We start from the raw sequence: 21,020 nt of genomic DNA, 5'->3' as shown, positions 1-21,020 counted from the left end.
CAGGCTGCACTGCATACGCGCCGTGGCGGAGAGCGAAGATGGCGGAGAGCAACGTCGATCCCGAGCACGAATGGGGCGACCGGGCCCTGGACACGGCCGAGGACACACTGGTGGCGATGGAAACCTTGCTGGCCACGCTGAGAGCCTTCGAGGACGTTCTCAGGCAACAAGAAATATCCACAGCGTCCTCCACGGAGTACTGCGACAACTTCTGTCAGGTAATGTGTACATGCAAACATCGAGGCTAACGTTAGCCTGACGTTAGCTCACCCGGGATTGTTTTTTCTGGCAGCCCGCAGGCGAAGCTAATCTGCGACGGCTGCTGGCCCGCTAGCTCCCCGGACAAGTTTAGGGTTTGCTTGTAGCCAGGAAGCAAATGCATAAGGTGTATTTTTGTTATTACACATATAATATAAAGTCAAAACAATTCAACTCGGTATCATTGATCTATTGATAATGTGCATTGGTGGTATGTGTTTCCTGTTTGCCAGCTCAAGTTGATCTTTTATATAACCTATTCCCTGGTTGATAAAGTAAGATCGTTTTACTTTCGTTGATACAAATCGTTTAGTTGCGTTTTATCGCAAAACTTACGTACGTGCAAAAGAGTATGCCAAAGGTATGTTTGCATGCTGAAGACACTCCCACAGTTTGCACATTTTAACATGTGTGTGGGGCGGGGCGGGCGGCATCCCTGTGTTTTAATCTCTATGGTTAAAACAGCTATCTTAATTCGGGCATTTAGCGAAAGTGAAATTGCATTTTGGTAATGTTACATTTTGAATAGCTAGACTCTTTACTTTGGTTAATGTGTCAACTCCTATGCAGCCACGCTACGCACTTATGTTATTTGGCAGTTTAAATTAACTGGTTATGTTTTGGTCTGCCATATTGCTATTTTTTTCATCAACAATGAAGAAGCATTGTTATTTGAATTGATCTCATTCCCATTATCATAGATTTCTGAGTACAATTTAACAACAAATATTAAGTTTTATTTTTGAGTCAACATTGGTTTCCAAGTTCTAGTGCACCTGTTTAGAAAAAGAAAAGAACCAGATATCACTTTTATTTTCACATATTCAGCGAAATAACATGTTTTTCAATGAAAGGATCGAGCTTCTACTGATAACTTGGTTGTCAGCCCGATTGTAGAGACGGGTAAACCTTAGCTAACTAATGTTATCTTGCATTGATTATTCATAAGCCAGCTCACTGGCTGTTTTTCTTTCTGGCTGCTACGATGAAGTTCAAGTTTTTTAATCATATTCACAACAAATAAAGGCACATCCGTTTGCGTAAGTCACTGTTCGTAACGTGAGCCTATTCCTTTGTTCTACTCTTCAGTAAATCAAAAGTTCATTGGGTTGATATTGAATAACAATGTAAGTTTTGTGTTGTATATATTTTCTGTTGAGGTCGGAAGTAGTCTGGATGTAATTAGTAAACTGCTCTAGGTCTCTGGGGTTGAGACTGTATTCTAGGCTCCCTCTGAGATGGTACTGTATATTTGAACAGAGGGGAATTCATTTAGTTCCTCCGTAGAGACGTGCACCAGACGGCAGGGTTCCTTCTGTCTGGCAAATGGGACTCCTGGGATGTTGATAGTGATGATGATTTGGTGTGTGCTGCTTGACAGGTGACCTTCTGGTTTAAAGTCACTAATGTTGACTCAGAGTCTCAGACCCTTCCAACAATCCTTTATTACAAATAATTATTAAGGGAACAAGAGTTTTGTTCTACTGTTATGACCGTCGTAATCAGTAACCTTGCATGTGTTTCATGTGACTACAATTCAAAGAAAAAAAAACATATTATGCTTGCATTTTGTTGAAGGGAATAAAGGTTACATTAATTTCAAATGATGTTTTTGTGAAATTATCGTCTTAACTGTAAAATACTAAAGAATAGTATACACAAAGTACAGTTGCCCCTCCTTGGATGTTGGTTCGGTATAGAATGTTGTACAGTTAAGTCCCCTCAGACCCAATCAGTAGCATCCCACACCAGCCAGTGTGTCAGCTGGGATCAATCGGGTGTAGACAGGTGTCTCCCTCAAGTGGGAAATCCCCTGCCATCCCGACGAATGTCTCTTTATCACTTTTTGTTTTGAAAACAATATTAGAACGACTTTGCATATTTTCTTTTCTTTACCGTTTTGGTTCATTGTTTACATGTTGTGATGTCTGTGTATGATTATAGGCACTGATGCACTATGCTGGGAGCAGGAACTCCATGGAGCATGGTCTTCCTCTTCTGGAGGTCTACTGTCTTTCCATAAACTGTTTTGCTGCGGCCCGATCCCACCTCACTGCAGAGTCCGACAGAGTGGCTCTCGTTTTGAAAAGACTAGCTTTGTGAGTACAGGGGGGAAAACATGCCTGATTAAAAATATTGTGTTGTACAGTTTATGTATTTTTAACAAGAAAAGTTCTGTCCAGAATAATAATACAATCTAGAAATCATTGTAATCTTGTTAATCTTTGTCGCAGGAGCTGTTTTGAACTGTTGCTGTCTGTGCCTGAGAATGAAATCCCATATGAAGCCTGGGTTCAGTTCCACCACTCAGTTCAGGTAGAGGATCTTGTAATATTGTTTGCTGATGAGTTATAGATTAAATAAAGTGACAATTACTGAAGTTAACAACTGCTTCAACAAAATATACAATATACTGTTGTATGACAAATAATTAGGATTAGGATATTAGGAAGTAGATCATGAGAGAGTGTTTTGTTTCAGTATGTGCCCCTTGGATACTGTTAACCACCTGTGCGTATGACATCTTACTTATTGTTTATTGTCATATGTGTCATCATAAGCCAATGAAACACGAATAAATGCTTGAAATTGGATTTGAGCATCTAAGATAAGCAAAGCTTTAGAAGTTACCTCTGTCTGACAATTTAATTTTGTGGTAATGAACCATTCAGTTTCATGGGGAAGCTTCTATTGAGGCTTGACTCAAACTGAAGGGCACCCTGGCCTGTAACATTGGTTCAATGTGTCTAATTTGAAAACAACTGATACATTACCGTATATTAAGATTCATGGAACTTATCACACAGGCATACTTTGCTTATATATTGTGTGTGTTGAGTCACTAACAAAAAATCAAACTGTGTACCATATGCCAGAATTCTGTATGACAATTACGTTGTTCAATGTAATTTCAAATAAGAAAATGTTATATTTTTGTCAACAGATTTGACAACAAAGGAAAAGTAATAAAAAAAGTGGACAACTTGAGCTTAGCTGTGATAAAGTTTAATTTCTAGACAATGGAACAGTGGAGTTCAAAAGAGTAATGTTTAGCTTCTTTCTTTTTTTAAGGGCATACACATTAAAATCAGTATTGTAGTAAAATTATATCCATTTGTAAAAGTCATTATGCTATGACTTTATCTCTGTGTAGAACCATCGCTGCTGACTATGTGGGAGAAATATAACTTAATGTATTTGTTTGTAAACATGTTTAAAGAAGGTGTTGAACAAATAGTTTTTTCAATAAACATTGTGTGTGTTTATTGCAGATTGCCCATGATACATTGTTACAGTATGGCAGCACAGACCTCCAGGCTTTACTCCAGATCACGGGAGAGGGAGGAGCGTGGAGCAATCCTGTCCTTACATCTCTCCTCACCGGCCAGCCCACAGACCCAGAAGAAGGTTGGAATCCCTTTTGTAGTGCTTATTGTCACATTGGCCTTGTCATGGTATTTTGATTCTCAGATTTTCTTCTGAATTCTGTTGCTAGTTGATGCTTACATCAGCTTGGAGGGTGAGGGCTTCATGGAGATGCGGGTGAAGCACCTGGAGAAGATGGGCGAAGTGGCCAAGGCAGGGGTGCTGGCCAAAGCTTGCACTGAATGCAGCTTCATCCCCAACCAAGCTACCTTTCGTCAAACCTATGTCTCCCTGCTTTGTCACCTGCTGCCCAATGAAGAAGCCATTATGGAGGTAATTTTGGTTTGTGGATGTGAAAACCAGTTGTTATGCATTTGTGTCCTCCTTTTGTCAATTTGGACAACTGTGACGAAATGTTACATAACTGCGATGATACTTATATTGGCACTGTGAAGCATCAGCAGCGTTGTGACAAAGAATATGTGACATGTTGCCAAACCATCCTGTTGGATTTTCCAAAACTAAAACACAAAGCACTAAAATCTCCTATCCTATTACTATTTGATAAAAAAAAAAACATTGATGTGTTGTGATCAGGATAAATGAAAACTCTAGATTTTCAGGGCAAAGGTCTAGGAAAGTAGAAAGAAAGAAAAATATGACATGGTTTGAATAGCTACATTAAACCAAAAGCTTTAACATTTTAAAAAGTTTGCTTAAAATATGGTTGAAGTTGTTGACATACATAGCTACAAGTGAGGGATAAATGCACAAAATGCTGTTTTATTTCGAGAAATATGGTTGTGGCAGGATGTGTGGAGTGGTCACATCAGGCCGTGGTCTCCCACAGTTCACATGAAATGGGTTTTATTGTCAGTATTTGTTCACATGCACTGACAAACCCACAGGAATAGCAATTATCTCCCTCCTGGTGATATAAGATTTATTAATTTTAAGAATTGAATAAAAAGGTTTACAAAGTGAAGCATTTTGGTTATACAAATTAAAAAGTGTCTTTTTACAAAGTTGATTTGCACTGGCTCTAAAAAATAGTGCTCCAAATTCACATGCCAATTGAGCTTCTTGGCACTCAGTTCGAAGACTTAAAAAACTGTCATATTCAATATTTTTCAGCATTTATTTCAGCAGTTTAAACAGGCATCATGCCTTTAGATTGAGGTACAGAATAGTTATGGTTACTTCAATGTCTTTCCGCCACTGTCTTTTCTGATCATAAGGACTGTGGGATGACATTGATGTTTTCTTCTTTTTATTACACTGAAGATAATTGTTTAGAGGGCGTGCATTCTCAAATACTACTTATGCTCACTCTCAAGTTTCTTTATTGGTAAATCTGCCTCATTCTCCATTCCCCCACCTTTTCTTGTTATGCCGTCAGTTGAAAACCCTGTCAAATTTCACAGCTGTTGAAAATCCCACACTACACTGTGGGTTATCACCATTTTCTCTGATGCCTTAAGGTGGAAGGGGAAAAGACAGACAAGATGTCAAAGTGATTCAATGCAGAAAAATGCGTGCTGTGCTGAGTAGTTGAATATCTTATGTGATGCATATGATGGACTACATTTTTTTATAAAGAATTCAATATTTTACCTAAATAATCTTCTGTGTTATATCAGTTTTCATAGTTAATATTTCACTACGGTTTTATTTTTGCATACAATTTGTGTATCTCAGTGTGGAGCTAATCTAAATCACGTTAATGTAATGCCTGACGAGGGTTTGTAATGACAATCGGTGACACAGAAACTGCATTTGATGAATGTCATTCACGTAGTGATTTATGCCAAATCTGCTTTATAATAAGCTCAGTATTGGCACTTTATACTGATATACAATACTGATCCGACATATCATAAAGGTGCAGCTCATGTTTACTTCAGCATAATTTCTCATTGTATGTGATGAGTGAAATCTTACCAGTAAAACACATTTGATTCTTGTCTGTCATGCGGTTTACTAAGCAGTCAGCATTGTATTTCCTCCGTGCACAGATATCCAGACTTGACTGCAAGGATGTACTGGAGATCACATGCAATATGGAGACGGAGGGGGAGGAGAACACAGCCTTTATTTTGTGCACAACGTTCCTGACACAGCAGCTTCAGAAGCAGAGCCTTTACTGTTCTTGGTGAGGAGTCAATGTGTGGGACCAAAAGCGGTGGGGGGGGACTGCATGTATTGTACATTATGTTTTTATTTATTTGACTACAGTTCAACAATTATTCAAATTTGTATGGCCCAATATCACAAATAGACATTTGCCTCAATGGGCTTCACATTCTGTACAGTATGACACCCTCTGCCCTTAGACCCTTAGCTCGACTGAGAAAAAACTCCCAATAAAAAAAAAAAACCTTTAACGGGATAAACAAAAAGGGAAATCTCAGTGAGAGTGACAGAGGAAGGGATCCCTCTCCCAGGATGGACATCATGCAATAGATGTCAAATGTACAGAAAAGAATAGAAGATCACAAAGGAATACAATCATTGACAAGATGTTTACATGGTAATACTAAAGTAAAATATGAATAGTGAATAGTGTGGATGCAGGAGGACTTCAGATGCTGCCAAAAGAAGGACCTGATCCACACCGTCAGATTTCCACCAGGGAAACCTGGAAGAGGACAGAAAGACAACCAATGAGCGAAGCAAAGTGAACATGGAGAGTGAACAGTCATAGAAGAGTAGAAGAGTACTTTCCTGCTGGGCAATGAATCAATGCTCATGTAAGGCACTAGCAGCAGTAGAGAGTCCGTTCCTTGGACGGCTGATCCTGCACAGAACCCAGAGTCAGTAGAGCGACGTGGAGAGTGCTTGGAAGATGGAGAGAGAAGGAGAGGCATTGCACGGGTGGTCGTGAAAGATAGACAGAAACAAAATGTTAGGGAAATGCATGAATAAATATTCTATAATCAGTTTTCAGTTTTAGTGATTGCGTCGGCAGGACATTTATGGACTGGCCAGACAACAGTTCAGCTATTACTATTAACACTGAAAATCAGGATATCCCCTTATTAAATAAGTTGTTTCTTTGTTATTATTGTGCTCATCTGAGTCAGTCTCTTGTCTCTCTTTTATCCAAAGGGAGTTGATTCAGTTGTGGAGTAAGCTGCAGAGGAGGATCGATCCCTCGTTGGCGTCTCTTCTGGAACGTTGCCTTCAGCTAGGTGCCATAGCCAAAACGGTCCACCATTTGCTTTACCTTGTTCGGGTCATTCAGATGGAGGTGAGCTCAACAGCCATAAGGCCCATTTTCTTTACTGGATTTGAGTTGGTGCACTGGTTATATAAGGCTCCTTTTCAAAAAATTAGTTGCATGTGTTTTTTCTGTGTTTTTTCCATCACAGCCAATAAACAGTGAAAACTAGTCGGATGAGTTAAAAGGCAGGGGCCTTCTAAAACACAATTTCAAACGAGTTGACCACAACAGAGTAATTTTGTCTTGCGTTTCTGATGTTTAAATGCTACAGCTCCTATGAAGAGGAAAAACTTATAACATGGAGCAGCAGCTGGCTGGAAAGTGCAGACAATATGGTCTGCCTGTTTTTCAGTGAAGTTCAGCTTAATATCCCAGCATGTCAAGACTAAAGTTTCAGCTGTATTGTCTTGAATACTACTCAAATTATATTAAAACAAGCTCACTACAGTTAATAACGGATATTTTGATTGTCAAAACTGAATTCTTGAACAATGACCAATGTTGCAGAGAAAGCTGAAATCAGACTTTAAATATGCAGGTGTCGAAAACAATGACGATTTTTAGAGCTGATGTTTCATCCTCTGGAATAATCTGCTTCGCCCTGCCATCTTGTGGTGACATCATGCTTTCCAACTTCCTGTGTGCTTGTGATGCAGCATTGCAAATAACACCACACTGCATCACAGCTTGGTGTTTTTTGTGTGTGATATAGTGTACCATTGAATCCATTGAGTGCTATACTACAGCTTATTTTTCTCCTTTCAAAATCTAACCTGAAGTTACTTATTAGTGTGAAAAGTTACTAATCTATTCACTTTTTTTTCAGGCGGAGGAACTGGGGGTACCTACCTCAGTAGAACTTAGTGTCAAGGCCCTTCAACTTCCAAAGCAGGAGGATTCAGAAACAAGGATCTCTGTCTGTAAAATGGTGTCCTGCCTTCTTCCAGACGACCTTGAAGTTTTGCGTGCCTGCCTCCTCACAGAATTCCTGCTGGGCCCGAGCCAGGAGGTCTTTGGGTGCCTTGAGGAGCTTTACTTGAGCCCAGACCAAAAGTATGACCAGGAAAACGAAGTTATTCCCAACTCACTACGCTGCGAGTTGCTACTCGTGCTAAAAGCACACTGGCCTTTCGACCCTGAATTCTGGGACTGGAAAACTCTCAAGTATCACTGCATCTCGCTTTTAGGATTGATACCAGAGTCAGAGGGGGAAGAGGAGGAGGCATTAGATAAACAAGAGAAAGGTAAAGCGAATGAGCCACAGGGAATCACTGTGAAAATAGAATCTGAGCAAATGAAGATGAATGGAAATCTTGATGAAAGTGAGCAGCAACATAAAAAGCAGTCTTCTAACTTACCAGAAAACTTACCAGGAAAATCTAAGACAAAGAAACACAAGTTCTGCTGTCAGCTTTGTAAGAGGTCAGTCACCGACACCCAAATCGTTCATCACTCCAAAAGACATGCATTGGAAAACTGCCACACCTGCCCTGTATGCTTGGAAAATTTTGAGAGCAGAAAGGATCTCGTTCCTCACTTGAAACAACATATCCAGAGTGAAAAGCATATTTACAAAAAAGTCAAGAAAGAGGACATGCAGAAAGTGATGGATGAAGAGGATGTCATTGAACCGGGTGAGATCACCCTCGACCCTTCCGTAATGCTGTATTACAAATCCACACGTGATCCAGACGTGCTGCACCACATGGTGGAACAAGCCAAAACTGTAAAGGAGAAGCATGTGGACAACGATGAGTATACAACATTCGAATACATTGACCAACACTTCAGTCTGCAGAACCGGGATGAGTATCAGTGTCCAGGAACTGGGTGTGCTCGGACTTTTAAACATTCCAAATACCTGGATAACCATTTAAGGTCGGATCACAAAGGTGATGAGAATGTGAAACATTTTCAGCAGACAAGAGAAAAGCGGGTGAAGTGTGTTTTTTGTAGACGCCATTTTGTCTCTGCTTACCATCACCGCAAACACAGAAGAATGCACTATGGTGATGAGCCTTACACATGTGTGGTTATGGGTTGTGGCGCTAAGTTTAGCACTTCCAATGAACTCCTAATGCACAAACAGACCCATGGCTATCAGGTCAACTACCAGTGTGAGCTCAAGGGCTGTTACGTCACTTACTCTGACTTGGGACAAATCTATCACCATGAAGCACAGCATTTCAGAGATGCATCGTTTACCTGCTCCAACGCTGAATGTAGAAAATACTATTTTTCCAAAAAGGAATTCATTAAACATCTATCCACACATAACATTACCTTCTCTGAAGAGGACTTTGAGGCTCAGAGGAGGGCAAAGCGGAAACTTTTTAAAACAGTCACTGAAGCGACAGCGCAACTACATAAGCCAGTGGTTAAAGAAGATATTGTAAATGGAGATGTCCTAAACTCTTCTTCATCAAGCAGTGCCTCATCCTTGCAGGTATCTGACAGCAAGGAACCCAAATCAACAATGACCTTGGTGGCTGTATGTTTTGATGGAAGTAAGTTCACCTGTGGTTTTGAGAAGTGTGGCATGACTTTCTCCAGAGCCAGAGATGTCCAGAGACATCTGAAATGTGCGCACCCTGAACACCTCAAACTGGAGGACAAAGAACACAAACATGACAAAGAGCGGGGCTCAAAGTCCAAAGGGACAAAGCCTGAAACTATGCCTGAAAGTGAGGGAAAGGGAAAAAATGAGACCTCAAAACCAGGTCAATCTGTGGAGGCGGGAAGAAAACATTCCTCTCATCCCAAAAATAATGAAACAAGCTCTTCAAGCCTTCAAACAAAAAATGATGCACTTAAAGAAATTCTTATTGGGCTCAGTAAACTCGACCTGAACTCTTCATTGCCTCACAGTGAACCAAGTGAGCCCCCTCAGTCCAACCCAGATTCTGATGCATCACAAATATCTCTTAATGAGACAGTCATGGCCAAGCCTTCTGTTGAATTGCTTCAAAAAGGATCTCCACCACTGCCTGAGGCAAAGATCAAAGTCAAAACTGAAATGGCGTCTTCAGCTGATGAAGAAGGCAGTGTTGAATCACTAGCCACTGCTAAGCCATATATCTGTGGAATTGAAGGCTGTAGCTTCAGTACTGCAGCAAGTTACAGCCTACTGCGACACTATAACACCCTACATGGCCGGAGTGTTGAACAGGCCAAAAGTTTGACGGCTTTGAAAAACACATATTTTAAGCCTTTCGTATGCCATCTTTGTTCAAAGAGTCACAGAGAAAAAAAGGGGTTAAGGAACCACTATCTTCACATTCATAAGCTGAGTGAGAAATTGGTGGACAAAATAAGCTGGGCATCTATACGGTATAAGGGAAATACTTCAAAGCATAAAACTCGGCACCTGACCAACCACAGCCTAAAAGTGAAGAAAAAAGAGATCCCTAAACTGCAACCCCAACAAGAAGAAAATAACGTGATCATGAAGAGCGAAAATGGACAAAACTTTGATAATCATTCTCCATCTGAGGAGGAGGCAGAGGATGAAGCAGAGAGTAAAGAGGAAGACAATGATCAGAAAGGAGAAAGTGAGGATAGGAGTACACAACAGGTCAGAACTACAAGGCGTTTGGCAGCCAAAAGTAATCTCTGCTATATATTGGATAAATTCAGTAAGCCATTTCATTGTGTTGCAAAAGAATGTGATGCAGCTTTTTCCACCCAGGCAGGCCTTGTGCGCCACCTACAGATGATACATCATTACAATCGTTCTCAGCTCTTGTTGGAGAAAGATTTTGATACGCATCACAGTCCAGAAGTCAGAAAGCCCGCCAAGAAAAGGCATCTGCCAAACTCTGATGAACCTCAGCCCCAATACAAATGTCACTTTGCCAACTGCAGTGCTTCCTACCACCTTAAAAGCAGCCTAGTGCGTCACACTCGTGATTACCACTCTCAACCACCAGAGCTAATAAGGTGCAAGTATGAGGGCTGTACAAGAGTGTTCAGCCATGACGATGCACTTAAAAAGCATACGCTTTATAGCCACTATGAGTACTACGATTCACTGGTGGTACGTCTACAGAGCACTCACAAAAAGTCAATTACTGGATGCCAAAAGAAGCTTATCGTCACACCACCGAGTCCCAAGAAAGATGAACCTGTTTCAACCTCCACACAAGCCGACGTATCGAGGCCAGAGCCTGAAGAGACCCCGCAGCTGGAGGAAATTGGCGAGGAGCCTGCTGTGGAGAAGGTCTCTAAAGACAACAATCGAAAAAGATATTCTTTCAATCATTATGTATTCAGATCTCAAGAAGAAGCTCTACAGATGTGCCAAGACCGCTGTTTACGTGTGGCCTACCCATGCATGGTTCAGGACTGTGATTCTGTCGTCACATACATGGGAAGCTTGCACCGTCACTACCTGAGGGTGCACGGCATTCGTCGAAAAGATATTGTTAAGAATGAAGATAAGCTTGTTCTTAATGCTGAGCAGTTGGAGGAGCTGATTCAGAGGAAGTCGGCCAGGCCAACAGTTTCAGGAGTGTGTTCCCCCAATGGGGTTCGCAAAATGGAGTATCAGGCGGAGCCAGAAAGCACAGGGGGCCAGCCAGCCCCTATGAGTTTACACTCCATCAAGACAGACACGCAGGATGAGGATAATCACGATCCTCTTGGGTTCCCAGAGGAGGAAGCAGAGGAGCCAGTGTCTGTTGAGAGGAATGGCGTCCTTTTTGATGCAGATGAGGTGCTTTATGGTGAACCAAGCACTGGTGCACACACTGAAGATTCGGCTGTATCCACCTGTCAGACACAGGATGAGAGATTAAATTTGGATCAAATCCAACATCCCACCAGTCAGAAACAGGGTGAGAGATTAAGCTTGGCTCAAATCAAACCTCTTCTTCGTACCGTCACTGTTGACCTTTCGCCACCGTGCTCCCTGCGCTTAATGAGAGAGGAGGGCTTCCAAAGCGTGTCAGGGACCAAAATGTTGAATAGGTCAGCTCTGTTGCCCACTACACATGTTCGACAGCCACTCAAACGGAAAAACGAATTGTCTGAACAGCCTTCAAATCTGATAGACCCTCAGGCTCGTAGCCCTTCTCCACGCACGTTTGACATTGGCAACTTTAAGCCTATTGGCTTTGAGTCCTCTTTCCTGAGGTTCATACAAGAGACAACCCCAAAAGACAAAAACGTGGCGAAACGGCGAGACTCTTTCAAGCGCAGTTGTTCCGTCAAGGAGAACAAGCAGCTTGGAGTATCTCACACCCGCAGCAGGCGCACTCATTCTCCACTGCTGAAGCCTCACACCATGACGGGTGACTTTAGGTCTGTCCGAAACTTGAAATCCATCTTGGACAAAGCCCTAGCTGGGTGTGGGGACCTGGCCATTAAGCAGCTTCAGTACCTAAGGCCTGTGGTGGTCCTGGGAAGACCTGTGTGCACGACCACGCTGCCTGACCTCTTCCCATCAGACCCCAACAACAGCAAACCGCTTCTTGGAAGTTAGTTAACTGAGCACCTTTTAAACATGGCTATGGCAAATTACTTTTGTATTTTCACAAGCTGTGTGCAAATATTTTACTTTCTTCCAAAATTATAGTATTGTGTTTGTTTGTTTTTAATTCACCAAATTAAAGTTAAAGAAATGAGTGATAAGATAGAAACAAACTTCAACAGTGCACATGAAATCCAAGTGGATTGTTTTTTAGACATCTGTTAGGAACGCCTTCTCTGCTTTGTTAACTCATGAACTCAAGTGTATATACTATAGTTCTCAAATATAAATGTACAGATTGTTAGAAATGGGCAGTAGTGTATTGCAAGGCCTATTCAGTTGTGTAAAGCAAAATGACTGAAAAACATTTCCTGACTACCAGGTTTTTGAGGAATATGTTTGGTTATTTTCACCTCAGTTTATATTAAATCAGTGTTGGGATGCAGACAATGGACAGATGTTGGCCGACATGTATGTAACACTTTCTAATAAAATAAATGTGGAAATGAATATGAAGCCCTCTTTTTTAAGATATACCACCAAGTTCAACTTTCTTTGTTACTGTTAAATATTTTTAATTGATTGTTATATAGGCTACTATTGTCAGTTTGGTATTCCTTATGTGTACAAATTGACTGTAAAGGTAGATTTTATTGGTTTATCTTCACATCATGCCATGATTTTGATAAATTACATATGAACTTTTTATTCTATTACAACCGTACACTGAATAACATTTTGAACGGGAAGTCACTATTTACATACTTAAATTTTTTTGTCGCTTTCAAGTTCAACTTTTATTTATCATATCCACAACAAATACAGGTGTAGTCGTTGGCAATGAAATTCTTATCCAGGATCCCTCCAAAAATGTTGCATAGAAAAAATACATATTGAGAGCGCTGGGAATCTGACGAGACAAATTGTGCAAGCAAAATTAACATTGTAGAAATTAAGTAAAGGCCTATTTAAAATAGAATGTAAAATACTGTACTGTAGAACTGGACACTTTAAAGGCTATACTTCAATATGGTGAGGTAAGAACTGATGGTATGAATACTGTACGAACAAATGTAGGCCTAACTATCAACAGATAGCCTACAATGGTACATACTGATATGTATTAATTTTTTGACCACTATAACTGAAAATATATATTAACAATGTTATTATGGCTCTTTTTCAACAATTACTCTATCTATGCAATTACTTTGTGGTAATGTTCATAGCGTTCACTGCCTTTCTTAAATTAAAGTTAACACGAATCTTTAGTTTATGTGCGCCGCAAAGTATTCCACTTCCTTCTATTTAACTCAGCTAAACGCCAATAATGTGTTTGCATGTTGTCTTATTTATTGGAGATAATTTGGCGACTACTACTTCAAAGTGCATTGCAGGTAGACATTTATTTTGCTTCGTTATCTGACCAGACTCTTGTTTAATTGGCAACCATTTCGCAATGACCATATGCTCGCAAATTAAATTCAAACGTTTGGGGATGAAACCATAGGATAAGACAAAATTAGAACAGCCATTTAAAAGTGGTATCATCATTGGTATCCTTAGACGTGCACGTGTACATTCTTAATTGAGTTTCCTCAAAGCTAAAGTAACTAAATCGGCAGCGGAACCAAAGCTATAGTAGTCGTTTCCACAGGGGGGAAATTAGTTGCCACACCGCACCGTCAGGTTTCGTAGCTTGCATGAATGGAAAGATATTAGCTGTAAAAAGCCTTTGACTTAGGAATGGAAACTGGATGCAAAATTTCAAAGTTGACATTTTGAGTCGGTATTTGTCGCTTTGTTGCTAACGTGGGAACAGCTTCCCCCTTTATTGGAGTGTTGTCTGTTTGTTTGTGTTTAGAGCTGAAGCTAAGTAGCTGCTATCCCCAAAGCTAACAGTCAGTCAGGCACCGTTAGCCTGCCAGCTACTTCCCCATTACTATAACAACACAGACAAAAAACAGCAATTATGTTGGAAACTATATTTGACCTCCCGGTGGAAAAGCAGATATTTTACGCTGTGTTGGGATTCTCGTGGACAGTGTATCTCTGGGAGGCTTACCTTTCTTACAGACAGGTGAGTGCATCTTTCATCACAGTCAGACCCAAATGTATACTACTGTGTCAGTACAAGAGATATGTAGCCTACATATTTTCACGGATTTTTTAATTTTTTTATATAAGAGGTCAGTAGTGCTTTTCACTTTTAAATGAATATACAGTTCCTCATTAAAAAGTTGTAAAGCATTAAGTTTGGTTCCATTTTCCTCTGTTTTCATTAAAATCAGTATGGGATGCTGTGGATAGATGTTAACAGCTATGCACGTTTCAAATACAATACAAAATCTATTTTCTTTGCAAGTTTGGTAAAGCCACTGAAATGTAGTGTTGGGTGTATGTTGGATGACGTGGTGGCGAAACATAATTCCTCATAATCGAAAGCGGCATTGATTAAAGTGGAGGTTAATTTGATTGCATGAAGGGCAATACAATTACATTTGTTCTTATTTTCACATTTGTATTTGTATTTCCAAAGTTTCTACACTTCTAAATGGTAGTTTTAAAGGGAATTTAACCTGTAAATTGCCCAATCAAATACACTAGGTACACAACAAATATAGTGCACATGTAGGGTTAAGAGATATAAGCAGGACATGTACTTCACACATGAGCTTTTTGGGGCATACATCTTGACAGAATAATCCTTATAGAAATATTAACAAAATTGTGTGTTGAACTTGTTACTGATAAGTCTGAACTTTGCAGCATGGGACAGCAGATTAATTATGTGTGTGCCTTTCTCTTTGTTTTCCACAGAGGAGTATATACAGATCTACAACACATGTGCCACAGGAACTAGGGAAGATCATGGATTCTGATACATTTGAGAAGTCACGTCTTTATCAGCTGGACAAAAGCAACTTCAGCTTTTGGTCTGGACTGTATTCTGAGACTGAAGGGACGGTAAGACAACAACCAGTAACATCAAAGGCGTAGTAGCTTGTTTGAAAAGAAAAAAAAATTGTCTGTTCCTTGAAATTATGTGACTGAAAATATTACTCCACTCCAAGTATTTGATGATTATAGCTCTAAGATTGTTTATGTGAAAGGGTTGTTTATTTTAGCATGACCAATGAATAGTTTAAAATAGTCATTTTCATTATTTATGTTTATGCCATACATTTAATTTGATATGTAAAAGGGGTTATTTTATGCTCCAACTCTTTCAGCTCATCCTGCTCCTGGGTGGAATCCCATGCCTGTGGGGCGTCGCTGGTTCTTTGACCACCCGCTTCGGATTTGGATCAGAGTATGAGATCCTCCAGTCGCTGGTGTTTTTGACTCTCGCTACCCTGTTCAGTGCCTTCACCGGACTTCCCTGGAGCCTTTACAACACATTTGTCATTGAGGATAAGCACGGCTTTAATCAGCAGGTACGCTGACTGAGGAGCGCTCAGCCTCTGAGGGACATTTAGCATTTAATTTTTGTACTTGGTGTGTTTAGCTGTATCTTGGAAGACCAATAACTATTTGAACGTTTTAGCCATGCCAGTGGACAGCACAGATTCGATAATGCTACAAGAGTTTTATTCAGAATTTAATATTTTCCATAATAACTTAATAACATAACTTTTTACAATCATATCAGAAGTCTTGCATGATTTTTCGATGCCAGTTTAAGACCCTGAACACTGTTAGTCACATATACATATGCACACACATCCTGCGGATCCTGCATCCCTCTCCTTTTCTATTGTCCACCATTGTATCTATATAAAATATATATTTATATATATAAATGGATGCCTTTTTTCCCTCTCAGACGTTGGGCTTCTTCCTAAAGGATGCTGTGAAGAAGTTTTTTGTGACCCAGTGCATCTTAATGCCTGTCACCTCACTGCTGCTGTACATCATCAAGATTGGCGGGGACTACTTTTTCATCTACGCCTGGCTCTTTACGCTGGGTGTTTCTCTGGTTAGTGCTGCGTTCACCTTGCCAGCTGTCACACATTAAGTGAACTCAAGTTTGTTTGTGACTAAATTCTACTTTTCCTGTGTTTTCAGGTACTCGTAACAATCTATGCTGACTACATTGCTCCCCTGTTTGACAAGTTCACTCCCTTGCCAGAAGGAGAGCTGAAGACAGATATTGAGACCATGGCCAAGAGTATAAGCTTCCCCCTCACTAAGGTTTATGTAGTTGAAGGTAAAGTAACACTAGTAAACTCAAACCCGTTTTTAAGATATATTGATCACTTCTACAGGTTAGCTATAGACGCACACTTTACATTTCTTGAATGTTTCTCATATTTCCAGGTTCCAAGCGATCATCACACAGCAATGCGTACTTCTACGGGTTCTTCAAGAACAAACGCATCGTGCTGTTTGACACTCTGCTGGAAGACTACTCGCCTCTCAACAAGAGTGGAGAGCCGCAGCCTGAGAGCGATGAGGTCGCCGGCGAGTCAAAAGCCAAGCCCAAGGTCACACAGCCATAACACTTTATTCAAAAGTTGTAGCTGCCCTGATTTAAACCAGGGTCCTTTAAAAGGTTTCAAAGTGTGTAGGAAATAAACACTTCACACTTCGCCTTTCTAAAAGAATCATCATACTTCTTTTTTTTATGTCTATCGGTTGAAAGTATTTTAATTTAAAGTAATTAAAACAATGTATTAAATCAATTGAAATTAATTTCAGAATGAAATCCATTAATAGAAATAAAACCTGTTTAATCTTTTCATCTAAAAAGCAATGCTTCCATCAACTGCGACTTGTAGTTACTTAGTGAGCAGGGAAGGCTTCATTATCCGTCTTCTTCAATAACTTACCTGCTCTACGATCATTGTGTGTTTCTGTGTAATCGAACTCAAATACTTTTGCAGAACAAGAAACAAGGATGCAACAACCCAGAGATCCTTGCGGTCTTGGGTCATGAGCTTGGCCACTGGAAGCTCGGCCACACTGTAAAAAACATCGTCATCAGTCAGGTTAGAATCAGATTGTCCTTCTTCTTTCAATGTCTGCACCCAAACAAACCAACATGTAAGCTTGATAACACAATGAAATGTACGTTGGTATGCACTATGTACAGTATCTCACAAAAGTGAGTACACCCCTCACATTTCTTCACATTTTTCTTTATATCTTTCCATGGGACAACACTGAAGAAATGACACTTTGATACAATGTAAAGTAGTCAGTGTACAGCTTGTATAACAGTGTAAATTTACTGTCCCCTCAAAATAACTCGACACACAGCCATTAATGTCTAAACTGCTGGCAACAAAAGTGAGTACACCCCTTAGAAAAAATTTACAAATCGGGCCCAAAGTGTAAATATTTTGTGTGGCCACCATTATTTTCCAGCACTGCCTTAACCCTCTTGGGCATGTAGTTCACTAGAGCTTCACAGGTTGCAACTGGAACCCTCTTCCACCCATTTATGACAGCATCACAGAGCTGGTGGATATTAAAGACCTTGCGCTCCTCCACCTTCTGTTTGAGGATGCCCCAAAGATGCTCAATAGGGTTTAGGTCTGGAGACATGCTTGGCCAGGCCATAACCTTTACCCTCACCTTTTTTAGCAAGCCACTGGTCGTCTTGGAGGTGTGTTTGGGGTCGTTATCATGTTGCAATACCACCCTGCGGCCCAGTTTACGAAGGTTGAGTGCACGTGGTCAGCGTCGTACACAGAAGTTGGCTTTGGAAAATAGACGTATGAGTGCTGCCAGCATTGCTGAAGGGCTTGAAGGGGTGGGGGGTCAACCTGTCAGTGCTCAGACCAAACGCCGCACTCTGCATCATACTGGTCTGCATGGCTGTCGTCCCAGAAGGAAGCCTATTCTAAAGATGATGCACAAGAAACCCCACAAAAAGTTTGCTGAAGACAAACAGACTACGGACATGGATTACTGCAACCATGTCCTGTGTTCTGATGAGACCAAAATACATTTATTTGGGTCGGATGGTGTTAAGAGTGTGGAGCGGCTACCAGGTGAGGAGTACAAAGACAAGTGTGTCTTGCCTAGAGTCAAGCATGGTGGTTGGAGTGTCATGGTCTGGGGCTGCATGAGTGCTGCCAGCACTGGGGATCTACAGTTCATTGAATTCTAACATGTACTGTGACATACTGAAGCAGAGCATGATCCCCTCCCTTCATAAACTGGGCCGCAGGGCAGTACTGCAACATGATAACGACCCCAAACACACCTCCGAACGACCACTGGCTTGCTAAAGAAGCTGAGGGTAAAGGTTATGGACTGGCCAAGCATGTCTCCAGTCTTAAACCCTATTGAGCATCTTTGGGGCATCCTCAAACGGGAGATGGAGGAGCGCAAGGACTCTAATATCCACCAGCTCCTTGATGTCGTCATGAATGGGTAGAAGAGGGTTCCAGTTGCAACCTGTGAAGCTCTAGTGAACTACATGCCCAAGAGGGTTAAGGCAGTGATAGAAAATAATGATGGCAAAACAAAATATTGACACTTTGGGCCCAATTTGGAAATTTTTTCTTAGGGGTGTACTCACTTTTGTTGCCAACAGTTTAGACATTAATGGCTGTGTGTCGAGTTATTTTGAGGGGACAGTAAATTTACACTGTTATACAAGCTGTACACTGACTACTTGACATTGTATCAAAGTGTCATTTATTCAGTGTTGTCGCATGGAAAGATATAATGAAATATTTGAAGAAATGTTAGGGGTGTACTCACTTTTGTGAGATACTGTATGTAACATCTGCTGACTCTCCTGTTTCGGCAGATGAATTCCTTCTTGTGTTTCTCCCTGTTTGCGGTTCTGATTGGACGTAAGGAGCTGTTTGTAGCTTTTGGCTTCTATGACAGCCAACCCACATTAATAGGCTTGATGATTATCTTCCAGTTCATCTTCTCCCCGTACAATGAGGTGAGCTAATAGGCTTTTGAGCTGTCCACTATTTTACGACCTCAAGATATTATTGTTTTAATTTATGTTTTCTTTGCAGCTGCTGTCCTTCTGTCTGACAGTCCTTAGTCGCAGGTTTGAGTTCCAGGCAGACGCCTTTGCACGCGGCATGGGCAAGGCGTCGGAGCTGTACTCTGCCCTCATCAAGCTCAACAAGGACAACCTGGGCTTCCCTGTGGCCGACTGGTTGTTCTCCATGTGGCACTATTCCCACCCTCCGCTCCTGGAGCGCCTCAGAGCGCTGGGCAGCATCAAGCAGGACTGACAGGGCTGGAAGGGGGAGCCGCGACCGCTGCCCCCTCCTAAGGGCCTCCGCAGACCACTCCTGGCCCTTTAGTACACCTTGGTCTTTTTCTACCCCCCCACATCTTCTTTTTATCTCTTTTTAGTAATTTTTCTTCTTGCCATACTTTCTATTTTGTTCCCTATTGAAACTTTGTTTTAAACAAAACCAAAACAAATCAGTACAAGCCAGCCAAAAAAAGTTTCTCTCTAGAGACACCCAATTTGCACTTTGAGAGCAATTCTTCTGGGCAATGTGTGTTTAGTAGAAGCTTTTGTCAGAGCATAGTTCACATTTTCAGATTGACTCAAGGTTATATACAGTAACTCATACATATATTTTTAAATTATTTCAATACAAGGTATAGCTTTGTTCAAAAAAGGGAAAGTAACAAATAAAAATGTGTTCTTTCAAACCTCAAATTTTACTTTTAGGATTTCTTTATTTTGTTTGTGTTTTGATGCACACACGAAAACCAACTGTTAAAGGCACAAGTATATATATTTTTTTAAGTTTATCAAGAGGTCAATCTTACAGTATTTTGAGTTTAATTTATTTGAGAAACAAAAAAAGACAACTTCATATACTCATGACAATGCTTTTTGCACAGGCCAAGATTTGATTTGTCTCTCAAGTGCAACTGCTGCTTCTCTAGAAATATCTCCAGGCAAGCTTGAGAGTAAAAAACATTAAATCCAGTCATCAACTAAACAAGAGGGGGCCAAAATGTGTGGGCTTCGAATTATCTGCTGTATGTTCAGACGGTGAACATATTATCATCAGTAGTGCAGAACATTTCATTTAAATTTAGATTGTGATTTCCATTTTTTTTTACATGCATCGGGGGGGAACTTGTTTTACTTTTTCTAAAGCACTTGCTTGCAGACAAGGTTCCAACCACACCTGTACATATGTAACTTTGACCAGTAGAATAATGGCATATGATGTGAATTGTGAAAAATGTTGAATGTGGTTTGAAATTTTAAGTTGATACAGTGTTTCTTTGTTTCTTCTCTTGGGAGTGTGGGCCAGAGTGGGCCTAGAGTTGCCTAACAAGCAAAGTATTTATAGGGAACTTGAGTGAAGGGGGTCTGCGAGGTCGCTTTCACCACATAAGCCAGTGCTTGGTTTGTTCAACGAGGGGACTGTATACTTTCTTTGCAGCATTGAATAAAATCCTTCAAAGCATTATTTTTGGTCGATGTATTTATCATTTTTTTAATATTGTTTAATTACTTTGTTGACATCTTATTGTGACAACTTTCAGTAACATATGATGTGAAATAATGCCAGCAATTATTCTGTAATTTGAAATATTTTTATTGACGGGTCATTCTTACCTTTTGTGTGTGCATGTTGTAAGGGTTTCCTTAGCACTCATTTACAGCTATGGACTGAAATTATCTTTAATCCATTGTAGGTTTTTAGTAATGCCCTTTTACTGAAATGTGTAAGATTTTTTTAATGGGTG

The 21,020-nt window shown here is 40.5% G+C and overlaps 2 protein-coding genes across 2 annotated transcripts; both read left to right on the top strand.

Moving 5' to 3' along the window:
- The first annotated feature begins 33 nt into the window (after positions 1-33).
- On the top strand, positions 34-12,780 carry rlf (RLF zinc finger). The gene is made up of 8 exons (XM_080042031.1): positions 34-218; positions 2,203-2,357; positions 2,493-2,574; positions 3,531-3,666; positions 3,755-3,957; positions 5,640-5,776; positions 6,733-6,874; positions 7,674-12,780. Exons 1-8 carry the CDS (start codon positions 39-41, stop codon positions 12,327-12,329), a joined length of 5,691 nt encoding a protein of 1,896 aa, XP_079898157.1. The 5' UTR covers positions 34-38; the 3' UTR covers positions 12,330-12,780.
- A 1,226-nt stretch (positions 12,781-14,006) lies between these two features.
- Positions 14,007-20,740, top strand: zmpste24 (zinc metallopeptidase, STE24 homolog). Its single transcript, XM_080042929.1, has 9 exons — positions 14,007-14,397; positions 15,138-15,284; positions 15,551-15,754; positions 16,144-16,296; positions 16,386-16,527; positions 16,638-16,804; positions 17,204-17,308; positions 19,084-19,227; positions 19,307-20,740. The coding sequence occupies exons 1-9, from the start codon at positions 14,290-14,292 to the stop codon at positions 19,529-19,531; spliced, it is 1,395 nt and encodes a 464-aa protein (XP_079899055.1). The 5' UTR covers positions 14,007-14,289; the 3' UTR covers positions 19,532-20,740.
- Positions 20,741-21,020: the final 280 nt, after the last annotated feature.

Source organism: Ammodytes marinus (assembly GCF_949987685.1).
Source record: "Ammodytes marinus genome assembly, chromosome: 15".
Taxonomy (NCBI): domain Eukaryota; kingdom Metazoa; phylum Chordata; class Actinopteri; order Uranoscopiformes; family Ammodytidae; genus Ammodytes; species Ammodytes marinus.
Note: the sequence above shows the minus strand (reverse complement) of the source record. Positions and strands in the feature narration are given on the sequence as shown.

Coding starts and splice junctions, on each gene's coding strand:
- rlf (XM_080042031.1), top strand. CDS start 39: ATGGCGGAGAGCAACGTCGATCCCGAGCACGAATGGGGCGACCGGGCC. Junction 3,667..3,754: donor GCCCACAGACCCAGAAGAAG/GTTGGAATCCCT, acceptor TTCTGTTGCTAG/TTGATGCTTACATCAGCTTG. Junction 3,958..5,639: donor ATGAAGAAGCCATTATGGAG/GTAATTTTGGTT, acceptor CTCCGTGCACAG/ATATCCAGACTTGACTGCAA.
- zmpste24 (XM_080042929.1), top strand. CDS start 14,290: ATGTTGGAAACTATATTTGACCTCCCGGTGGAAAAGCAGATATTTTAC. Junction 15,755..16,143: donor AGCACGGCTTTAATCAGCAG/GTACGCTGACTG, acceptor TTTCCCTCTCAG/ACGTTGGGCTTCTTCCTAAA. Junction 16,297..16,385: donor TTACGCTGGGTGTTTCTCTG/GTTAGTGCTGCG, acceptor CTGTGTTTTCAG/GTACTCGTAACAATCTATGC.